Source organism: Mesitornis unicolor, unplaced genomic scaffold (assembly GCF_000695765.1).
Source record: "Mesitornis unicolor isolate BGI_N332 unplaced genomic scaffold, ASM69576v1 scaffold37182, whole genome shotgun sequence".
In the NCBI taxonomy this organism is placed as follows: Eukaryota; Metazoa; Chordata; class Aves; order Mesitornithiformes; family Mesitornithidae; genus Mesitornis; species Mesitornis unicolor.
The window spans coordinates 25,096-37,307 of record NW_010171891.1 but is presented as its reverse complement, the minus strand read 5'-3'; the positions used below and the strand labels follow the sequence as shown (position 1 = coordinate 37,307).

General features: G+C 37.0%; 1 protein-coding gene across 1 annotated transcript in view; it reads left to right on the top strand.

Moving 5' to 3' along the window:
* Nucleotides 1–2,363: 2,363 nt before the first annotated feature.
* SH2D4B (SH2 domain containing 4B) overlaps nucleotides 2,364–12,212 on the top strand; it is a gene marked incomplete at its 3' end in the record, with an annotated part of 31,673 nt that continues 21,824 nt past the window's right edge. The window contains exon 1 of the mRNA XM_010180193.1: nucleotides 2,364–2,547. Coding sequence (XP_010178495.1) covers nucleotides 2,364–2,547 — 184 coding nt within the window. The remainder of the gene's footprint in view (nucleotides 2,548–12,212) is intronic.

Below are 12,212 nucleotides of genomic sequence, written 5' to 3'. Positions count from 1 at the left end.
GTATGAATTTATTGGATCGTTCTGAATCAATACACAAAAATATTGAGCTTTTGAAAGATGGAGTGAAAGAAATACAAGTAGATGATAGATGAGATTGGTTGGCTAACTTGTTTAAAGGTTGGGGATTATCAGGATGGATGTTATCTTTATTAAAAACAGGATTATTGATTTTATTAGTTGTTGTAGTTGTGCTACTGATGTTGCCATGTCATGTCTCTGCTGCAAAGGGCCCTGCAGCGAGCATTGCAGGTGATTTTTGTAGCACAAATACAAAAAGGGGAAATTGTTGGAGGCTTCATGAATTAAAATGGATATGATTATATAGAATTGTGTAATTTAGAAAGACCACCTTAAGATGACACAGGGATAAAGAAAGAGAAAGTACGGCGATGTGGCAAGAGAACGACCTGGAAGTAAACCAACCAGAAGCGGATGTGGTCAGTGACACGTAAGATAGTAACCAATCATGTATTAGCTTAGACAATATGGACACATATATGTAACCACTAGAAATGCTTATGTAGTATGACTAAGGGATTTTGGACTATAAAAGCACAGTTTCTGATAAAATAAAAGTCTTCGATTTATAACTCTTTTAGAGTCGTCTCAAAGTCCTGTGGTTGTCTTGCAGGCCAAGCCCTCCAGGCACTCCCCCTTCTATACCTGCCCAAGTAAAATAGAAACAGTAACAAAGTCTTTCTTACCCTAGGCTTTTTTTTTTTGCCAAACTGCATTTCTTAAAAAAAAATTAAAAAAAATAAAGCATTTTATTTTTGGAGACAAATCTGTACATAAGCGAGATCCTGAATTGCAGAGTAGGACGCATGTGAACTGAACTCTGTAAAGCTCAAACATTGTATCTTCAGCTGAAATAGAATTTCAGGACCTATCATTCAAGTATACTATTTGGATTCATGCTGCTATATGATACAGTGTCTTCTCTTGAATTAGATGTATTTTCTGCATAAATTAAGATGACAGTATTTTGCTTTCCTCAAAAGAATGTTACACAAATAGATGCATTAACAGTGGATGTTTTTGAATATGAGGATCATGGAAGTCACATAAGAGTTTGACAGGTACTTATCTATAAATCGGGTTTCTTGTGAGGAAATGTGGATCTACTTTTGCTCTTCATTCTTGTGTAATTATCAGGCAGTGGGATGCAGCTCAGCCTGCAAATGTGATCTATGTTTTGTTCTGACAAACACTCTGATTGAGTGTCCACATCCTGAATCTCCTCAGATGTCCCCTTTCCCACAAAGTGTTACTCCTTCCCAGATAAGCTGGGTCCCACCCAGTGAAAACTGGGTCCAGAATACAGAGGAGGATTTTTGTTATGTTGGCTTTTGCTTGGGTTTTTTTGGTTGGTTGGGTTTTTTTCACGTAATTGAGTTGCTTTTGGCTATGATGTTGAAATAACATTATTTTACTGATTTCGATAAAACTGCGTTAAATAGTGAAAAGCCAAAAATTGCTTTCAGGGCAACATTGTAACTTCCTCTAGTCACAAGGTGGAAATGAATTAACAGCAGGACTTGCATAGTCTGTGTGAACTGCTGAGAACTTACTCTTGTTTAATTAATATTAATTTACTATTTATAAAGTAATTAAAATATTCTTGTGGCTTTTGTTACATCTGCTTGTAATTTTAAAGGCTTTTTAATCAGTTTGCTGCATGACAATATTTGTCAACACCAGGTAAATGACACCTTCAACATGACCTACCCTGTTGAGACTAGTTAGCAGACTATACTGGGAAATAATATGCAAACTCGTTTCTCCTCTCTTATCAGAAGAGATCAGTTCCCAAAGTGACATAGATATTGGTGGTGTAGGTGATACCTTTAACCATGACATCACTTTAAACCCCTGGGCAACACTTACACCCTTGGGAGTGTATTACTGCTGAAGGGAGCCACTTGAGCTGAAGTCTGAGACTTTTTCTACATTGAATTTCCTTCTGTTCAAGAGAGCAAAGCTGATGGGTTCAATCAGGAATACCTTAATTTTACTGGTTTGCAGTCAGGAGCACTGAAGTGACTTTTTTCCCTTTCTGGCATTTTAATTTTTTTTTCTCCTTATCCTTGTCTGTTCCTGCCCCTTCCTTTCACTTGACACCTGTCCTATCTTTGGAGGATGAGATAAGCAGAGAACTCCATCCCTATAAGAGACGAGGAGCAGGATATGCCTGCACGAAAAGGGCCAGAGCAAGAATCAAACCTCTCCAGGGCAGGCAGGCACAAGAGAGCTCCCTTGCTGCAGGTTGCTTTCTGGGGTGTTGTTGGTGGGGTTTTGTCACTACAGTGGCAGGGAAGCAGGGGGTTTTTTTTGTTCCTTTTTTTCTTTTTTTTGGAGTCATCATGCTGCAGCAAATTTTGCGTGATATGTATATTGAACCTGAGCTCCTAGCAGAGCTGAATGAAGAGCAAAAGCAGATCTTGTTCTACAAAATGAGAGAAGAGCAGCTGAGGCGCTGGAAAGAGAGGGAAGAAAAAGCACGAATGGAGGAGGCTGTGCTGAGAAAGACAGTGAGACGCAAACAGAGTAAGATTTGTGAGCTCCTTCTATGCTTAAGAAGTGGGGATGATGGGCATGTAACTGGAAGAGATTACAAGGAAGGCTGCTAGCTGTCCCTATAGGCAAAATGGCAGTCTGGGTCAGCAAAATCACTGTGTTGCTGCTCCTCGTCTCTCAAGGCTGGTTCTTTCCTCAGGGGAATAGTTTAGTGTGGGAGTAAGGGGAATCATTTTGAAGTGACTTTTTCAGGCAGAAGTCACTGCTCCTATTCTCTCAGTAGTATCAGATGTACCATGACCAGGTTTCCCCTCCATTCCTGAGGCTTTTTTCTTCATCTACCATCCCCACCCCTACCCTTTAGTCAGGTTAAAGGCAGTCTTGCCTGTGCTGTTGAGGTTTCTTGACTTGGTGTTATATGTTTCCAACTGGCTGGAGTAGGAGATAAATTCATGAATTTGAGCTTGTTACGAAGGGCTGTTTGTGAGTAAGATGTGACGTCAGAACAGCCATAGCATATGTGACTAAATTTCCAACTGTACTAGTAAACAGTCTCCAAAAGATTATGTCTAGAGAATTGGATAATAATGGAATAAGCCTGTAGATGAAGCCAACTACCAAGAAACAATAACAACAAAATCCTCAATGTGTTTTCATGCAATTTGTAGTTAAACTATGGAGCTCCTTGTACAGGCTGTTATGGATGCTAAATGTGTGTGTTTACTTAAAAAGCAAATAAGCAAAATCTTGGAAGAAAACATCAGAAAAGAACTCCAAATGTCATTTCCACAAGTCTGGTCTTGGGTCCAAGTGGTTTGGAATAAACAGAAATACTTATTTCCTAGCTCTTTTATCTGGAACTCATTCACAGGATGAAGTTGTTAGGCTGATGGAAGACAGGAAATATTTTCATCTTGGAAATGTATGTTGCAGTGATTCCTCACTCAATAAGGAAATGTCACAGTGATAAGCCAAACACTCCTTTTCCTGTGAAATGCCAAGGATCTTATCCTATCTTTAAATCTATTCAAACTTGAATATTTAAATTTTCTAATAATTTTGGGCAGCTGATTTTGAGAAGGCACTCTAATAGCTATGTGACTCTGCATTCAACGTTTAAAGTGTTGCTGATCTTAACACACCCATAGCAGAAAGCTTTGCTTGGAGCACCTCAATACATATAAATTACTGGATTCAACTGCCAGACTTCTAAAATGTTTAGAGCCTCTGAGCCCTACAAAGTGCCATTAGATAGTTGATTCAAAGATTATTACTAAAGAAACACATTTCAAAGCAAAACCATTTCCCAAGACTTATATGAAGCAAAGGCCTTTATGAAATTATTCTAGAGTAATTTATGATTGTAGCCTACAAATAAAAGGGGAATGTTCAGAACACCTTAATCAGGCATAGTAGGAGTTTAAAATGCCCCCTCACAGATGGCAGGGTAGAAGTTAGAAAACATTATTCTGTTTAATTTCTGTTTTCTTCATATTGTGTTCTTCCTAAGAATGACATTTTCTTAAGAGGGGTGCTGTCAATATGGCTTCTCTAATGCAGGACAAAAACCTTGTTCATTTTGATTGATTTGCAGCTGAGAAAAAATTAAAAATGCAGTACAGCTCCACATACCAAAACATAATATTGAGGTAATCTGTGTCATGCTCATTCTTTGAGGAAGACAGGTGCAGAAAAATCTAACTGCAAAAATATTTTTGTGATGTTTTGTCACAGTGGATACCTAAATTTCCATATATAAATTACACGTTAAACCTGTTCAGCTTCCTACTACAGGAGATCATTTTCTGGGTATTTAATTTTCTGATATATAAAGAATAAGAGAAAGGATATCAGCAGAGTAAACTATAGGTTATATTTGCTCTGACAAAAGTATTCACAAATACACATGGATTTAAGTTTCACAATAACCGATTTCCATTTTATATTCTTAGATTGCCAGTTTAAGGTATTGCTTAGGTTTGACTTTTGCCCACTCTTAGAAACTTTCTATTTCCTTCAGAACTGTACTAAAGAACTGATCTTACAGTTTGTTGTTTCTTTTTTAGGAGAGAAATATTGGAATTAGAGTTGTAAATCAGGCATTTGGTTCTGCTGAAAATAAGTACTTTGACTTTCATGAACTGATGTGGGCCAGAGTTACAAAAGATAACTTCCATTTTTCAAGCATGCTGGTCATTAGCTATACAGATGCTTGTAACTGATTTTTACTGTACATTTAAATAATTTGATGGTAATTTATCTCATAATGAGGGTAATTTCTTGTTTTATTTTTTAAAAAATTAAAGTAGTCAACCAGTAATTATAGGTGTAAGGTATGAATTACTGTGCAATAGTTTTGTCTATGTGACTCAGAAGGTCAGAGTAGATGACTGTACCCCTTTCACATCCTAAAATATGTGATTTTATTTTTTTTTTCTAAAAGACATTTGGCAACAACATTTTTTGGACCTTGAAGCTCCTTAGTTTTCAGTTTCCATTGATGTATAAGCAAATTTCCAAATATTTTCCCTCTGCTACTCAGCATAAAATATTTTTATTCCTGTTTCTAATTAGGGGCTACCAGGAGATTTAAAGCTGCTGCAACTACATACTCTTCATTCCTTTGAAACCGAGAAATTTTGAGCAGTTTCATCTGCAAGGTTTTGTTTTTGACTTTTTACTGCATGATACATGTTTTATGTTTGTGGTATTTTGTTGAAGCCAAAAGTTACTCTGGCTTTATAGAGATCTTTGTCACTTGACCTATGGCAGAAAACAGAAGTGAGTGTTGTGCTGTTTTTCTGAAATTTTCTAATTGACGGAAAAACGCGTTTGTGAATATGACATAACATTTGTATAATTTTTTTTCTTATTTAATTCAAATTATGTTTATAGGACTACCTTGCAAATCCTTTTGTTTCCCTCATAGTTTGAATAGCTACATATGAAAACTTTGCCCCAGACTTTTGAGAAGGGACAGGGTGAAATAGAACAAAATGAATTAATGATAATGGACACTTCTCTAATTAAAAATGCTCCTAAAAGTGCTTGGTCTTGCTCTGGAGTCCCACACCCCAATTGGTACAATTCTCCATCAATTCAAGAGCTTACTTGCAATGTTACATGTGAAGCCAGCAGCATAGCAAAAGGAGTGGATGTTTCGAAACAAGACAATGGTTGTGAATCCAATTTTGATTTTGTACAGTGACATGAAGATGAAAGGTTCTTGTGCCAGGTTTAGATGTGTTGTCTTACAGAAACCACAAGTGCAGAGTTGGGGATTGGTCAGATTGGCCGTGTGCTAGAGCTGAAATCATCAACAGGCTTAGGGTATGCACGTCAGTGTGGTCATTTTTTAATTGTTGGGAAAGTAACCAGCAAAGGCCCAAAATCTACAGTGATTTTTATAGAAGTACCACTGAATGCAGATTGCTTATTAGAAAACAAAAACAAGTCCAAACCATGAAGCAAAATGAAAGTCATTGAGAATGCTTAGCAAGTCAAATAGTGTAAGAGTCTATGTGTAATTAGTCTTATTCTTAATTTCTAAAGAAAATAATATTAATCATCTTCACTGAATGCTAAATTGTGCCTGCTTTTCCATTTGGCTTGTTTGGTTTCATGTGTCTTGAGGAAAGGTTAAGACTGAAATTTGTATCAGTATAAGTCAATGTTAAAGAAATTATTTCACTTTGGGGGTGAATGAAATGTTTTCAGATTATTCAACAGTTTTTATTTCCTTCCCTTTTTAAAACCACAGATTGGTGTCTAAAAGGGAGTAATATATAAAAATCACTTAATAATGAAACATTTCCTTTAGAAGATATTGAAGAAGATATTGAATAAACTACTCCCATGTTTTTGCTGTTTGTACCTAGCCTAAATTTATACCTTGCCTAAAAATATTAGTAGAATTTGAGCATTATTTGGATTCTCCCAAAACCACAGTATGTAGTGAACTCATTCAAGGTAAAAAAAAAAAAAAAAAAGAAAAAAAGGTATTTAATAGCTTTAATTAAATCATAGCTGCTGACTTGTACTGAAAAATCTTGGGAGTAAGCGAAGGACCCTGCCAATTTGGATTTTGACTCTGATGCAGTATCCAGAGCTGTCAGCATAACCAAAATGAGATCTCAAAAGCTATTGTGCATTAGATAGCTGAAGGACAGCCATGTGGGAGGAAAGACAAGCTGGTTTGCTGCTGCTTATTCTGACATTTATTCATTGTGAACTGCAGCCCATCACTTTTATTTACCTATCCTTAAGAAGAGTAGCTGGGAGAAAATTAGGAAGGCTTATTACAGCATGGCTAGAAAAGAATTTCTTTATCTAAATGGTATTTGTGTTAGAAAATCATTAGAGAATAGATGAAACTATTTGGAAGCAAGATGGTTGAAGGATACATCAGTGTCAAATGTGAAGGCCAGTGAGTGGATGTGTGTTTCAGTGTGTGTATAAAGGGTGAGTGGGTGTACATGCAGTGACATTTTTTTCTGTGTTATTGAACTCAGAAATGTGTTCCTCATTTATACTAAGGCCTCGACACACTCTGCTAATGCTTAGCTGAGACTTTTATCTCGTACAGAGCCGTGCTCCTGGCAGCATTCATTGTCTCTGTATCATAGGATATGGGTCTAACCAGAGACATCAGACTTGAGTATTTATGAAATTTCTTGGTGTATGTGATCTTGAATTCTGCAGAGCTCTGTTTTTTGTTTCCAATTCAGATACAACTGAAAAATAACAGGACATTAGTGAGAACATTGGAATAATTTTTATTAGGGGACTGAGGCAACTAATATGAAGTAATTGGAAAAGTTTTAGTGTAACATTCACAAATTGTATAGCAGCTTGTAATATGATGCCGTTTTCTTAGTACAGTATACCTTGGGGCCAGAACTCAGCTGTTCAGAGCTCATGCTCAGTGTGACTGCATACTGAGGTACAGTTAAAGAGGGGTTCATGGTCCTATGACTATTAGCAGGGGCAGACCACAAAATTAATTATAGCACATTTTCAGTTTATAATTGAGTTGTTATTTTTATTACTTTCATAATTACCACCTAATTATTCTATATTTATTTTAATGGATTTATGGCAGTTAATATTTGGAAAAGTCCAACCTCAGAAAAATAAGACTGTTCATGGAAATAGCAGACTCTTGAGAAAGTTTAAGCAGACTTTGAATGCCATTCCATGTTTCTGAGATTATAAATCTAAAAGACTTGTCACAACCTGTAATATACCGTATGATAGAAAGGCAACAGGGGTTACTGGCACTCTCTATCATTTTGCTGGACTAAGCAGGCTGACTATGTCTAAGTGACAGCACAGCTGGGAGACTTGACACCAAATCTGGCCTCTAATGGTCCTTAGAGTAGTTCTTTTGTGAACACTGGTGGTGTATCACAAATGGGAATTGTCCGGAATGCTGTAACTGTTAAAGTGATGAACAAGCTTGGAGGAAGGAAGGTGATTCCAGCAATATTCCATTTGCCCTGATTACTGTTATTTTAAAAGCACTTTTATTTAGAAGCATACATGAAAATTAACCCAGATATAACCCAAAACTGTCATTAAAAAAACCAAACCAAAACCACACCAAACTCAAAAAACCAAAACCCCTCAGTCTGAACCTGTGTTTCCGTCCCGGTTAGCAGAGGCTGTGAAAGGCCCAGTTCTCCTTTGTGTAACTCCATTTGTTTTAAGTATTAGACACAATGTGGAAGTTCGAGCCGATTGAAATTGAAAGCTGATTTAACCTGAGCACTGCATGCAGGCAGATTCCCCATCCCATGCACCTTCGGGTGCTGTTTTCTGTCTCCCAAGGTGGCTGCCAGTGTTCATATTTTCTGATGATGATCTCCTGCTTACACCAGGGACTTCCTAAGGGTAGCAGAAATGCTCACAGCAGCCTGTGGTGCTGTACAGCATGACTCATGGTTGCGCTCTAGCACTCTTTGTGTGTATGAGATTAGTAGTGCTGCTAGTAGAGACTAATAATTCTTATAGGTGAGAGCTTTGAATTTGTTATTGCTCTCTAGAGCATTGTTTTATATGTTCATTGCTGTTATAGAATTGACTATGTAACTACAAACAAATAGAAAACATCATTTGGTATTATTTTTGATTGTGTGTGTCTATGTATGCAAATTTGTGTTGCTGTTGGTTCAGGATGTAGGTCTCCCAGAATGCTTTCACTGTGATCCCTTTGTGCTGCAAATATGGGATACCCAATTTTGCATTTGTCTGGAGTAAGGAGCAATATCCAGAAACCAATTTACTGGTATCAAAGCAGTATAAGTACTAATTCATAGAGGAGCTGCAGGTGAAAAGAACTGCAAGAATTAAAGTTGCCTTCTTGTGGTGCTGCAGAGTTGTTTTAGACAAAAAAACCCTGATAGAATACTACAGCAAATAAATCATTGGACTGTAAAGTAGAGATGGAAAAGACTTGGTAAATTATTTAGTAAATATTCCTGGTAAAGCAGTGCACATTTTAAAGCTTTCATTTTTACTCTCCAATCCAGACTAATTTTAATGTCCATTACTTCGTAATAGTAATTATTTGCAGCCTGCCACAGTGTCTCCAGGAAAAATACTTTTGTGGTCAAGGCACAAGACTGGGACTCAAGCGATTTCTTTTTTATCCCCTGACTCTGCATCTTTGCATCAGGGCACAGGAGCTTGCTTTTAAACAGGAAACATGAGGTTCCCTTGCCTCTTTCTCACCTAGATTTCATGGAATTCATAGAATCATAGAATGTTTTGGGTTGGAAGGAACCTTTAGAAGTAATCTAGTCCAACTCCCCTGCAGTAAGCAGGGACATTTTTAGCTAGATTAAGTTCCTCAGAGCCTCTTCCAACCAGATCTTGAATGTTTCCAGGAATGGTGCTTCAGCTAACCAGTCTGGGCAACCTGTTCCAGTGTTTCACCACCCTTATTGTAAAAAATTTCTTCCTTCTATCTAGTCTTAATCTTCCTTTTAGTTTAAATCCATTACCCCTTGTCCTATCTCAACAGACCTTACTAAAAACATTGTACCCATCTTTCTTAGAGGCCCCCTTTAAGTATTGAAAGGCTGCAAGAAGGTTTTCCAAGAGCCTTCTCTTCTCCAGGCTGAGCATCCCCAACTCTCTCAGCCTTTCTTCATAGGAAAGGTGTTCCATTTCTCTGATAATTTTTGTGGCCTTCATCTGGACCTGACAAACTTCAAATTTGTTTAGTCAGGACCTGTCTCTTCCTTTTAGATTCAGTTGCATTTTTCTATTTTTCTTTTTTTTCCCTATTTCTGCTTTATTTGAAAATAAAGTTAACAAAATATCTTATTTTGAAGAAAAATGTAACACTTGAGAGGCATCTTAATGCAGAAATTATTTTATCGTAATCAGCCCTTAACGGTGATAAATTTCTGTTTGCAAACCAGACAACACTAGCTTCCTAAAAAAAAGTAAAATAATTTTCTGTACTTTCAGCTCATATACTGCAATTGGTTCTACAGTTTAAAAATGCAAGCCCAGTATCATCAGCTTAGAAGAGCAGACACTGACTACTGTGAACTTGATTCTGCAGGCTGCAAAGACTTCTTGTACCGCAGGAATTCTGTTTTCACAGTGCCAGATTGTTTCCTTGAACTGCTTACCTCCTTTCCTGCACACTCATTTTCTAATGTTATTCTGTGCTAAAAAACTATGATGTTTTATGATCATATTGCGCAGTAAAGCCAATCTCCAACTTCATGGGAACATAAGTGTAAGGGAAGATTTGCATGGCAGACATTTCTTGAAGCAAAATAGAAAGGATAGCTGGATCTGAAAAAGACCTTCTCTTGTTCTAAGGAAAACCTGAAAAAAAAGTATGTCCTTAAATTGAATTGTTTTAAAATTGTACGTGTGGAGGTCTGTCTATTTAATGCTGAAGCTTAAAATTGCCAGATTGTTAAATACTACTGTTATCTTTCAACTTTAACTGTGGATGCTTATACGGCAGTTTACTGTAATGTAGTATACAGTTGTTAGTGCTGAAAAAACAATATATTATACAGAAGTTTTCAAGAGTTTATACATCTGCTGTCTATAGCTTTAGAAGAGAGAGTCATTGTTTTAAAAGGAAGAATGAGAACAATTTCTCAAGACATGTCTACAAATCAACTATTTGTATTATGGGGCTGGGTAGTAATGGATAAATTGTGCCTTCTGGAAAGAAGCAAGGATAAAATTTGTCTGCTTACCTGGAAAGAGTTTTTTCCTATTCTTTTTCCATCTGGTCAGCTCATAAATGAGAAGTAGTGAAGTTGTCTCAGAACACTAGAAGTATTTGATATCTACCAGTTATGATACAAATAAATTAACATGAGGCATGTTGTTTGCAATGTTTTCTTTAAAGTACTAAATAAAGGGGTATAAGTAGGATATCCAGATTCCTCACAGGAAAGAGGACATGGATCACCTTTGAAACAAAAGCTGCTATTGGCTATGTGGCATCAATACTCCTGGGAAATCATTCCATATTTCTCAAGCTACTTTAACATGAAATGCAGTAGGTGAAAACCTTGCAGTCAAATACTGATACGGCCAGTCAGTTCTTGGAAGATGGTGTTCAAATGCTGTATCTAAAAAATACTGGGTAAATGTTGTGCTGTCAGAAACACAGAAATGTGCAGAATAGGAACCACGATAAAATACATTCATATTTATAACCTGAGACATAATCTGATAGACTGTGGAAGAGCAAATGCTTTTGAGAGTTATTGATGGAAAATATTATTAGCTTCAATTTCCACACTGCTTCCTATCCCCCCCGTCCCCCCTTGAAGTTACCACCATTAGGCCAACACTAGGAATTTTTATAAATCACATTTTCAAATTTGATATAGAATATTAGCTTTCACTGAGAGATCTGATATGTTCATTGCCTTCAGTTTGTATTGTAAACACTTGCGAGTGTGAGTTGGCACTGGAGCTGACTGCTGTCAACAGCCCCGCTTCATTCCCTCCTGCAGTTTTGTCTTGTTAGTCTGAGATGTCAAAAACACTTTATTGATTGTGCAGTGGGAAACTTAATCTGGTTAAATGAACACTGTCCTATAACAGAACAACAGGTATTTGAAGGTGAGAGTAGCTAAGCTGATGTTAAGCGAGAAACATGTAGAAAGACCAGAAGCAAAGACTGGCCATTCAAATAGGACCAGGTTTCTTTTAACTCTTACAGGAGCATCAGAAAGAACTTACCTAGGAAAAGGGCAGACTGTCCATTTCTCCACGTTTTCAAAAGAGACAAGATGCCTTTTAGAAGTTATGTAACCATGCACAGTGTACTAACCTCAGTATTTGGTAAGAGTGTGAAATCTAGTGGACTGTAACATACAGGAAGTGAGATGAATCACTGACCCTTTATGGCCTTTTAGTCTGCATTCTTTAAAATAAATCCATCATTCATCTTGGCAATGGTCTTTGTGGTGGAATTGTCTTTTGTGAAGAACAGTTTCAACAAATCTGCAAGAAGTAAAACATAAAATATGGATGCACAAGAGGTGTTTCTACCACTTCGTTATTATGAATCTCTAAAATGTGTAAAACATCTGTGAGTTATATGCTTAAAAGTAGAAGGGAAAGTCCAAATCACACTAAGTTAGGGAGTGTCTATGACTACGAAAATGTATTCAGATAGGGTCTAATCTAGTGCCCTTCATAGT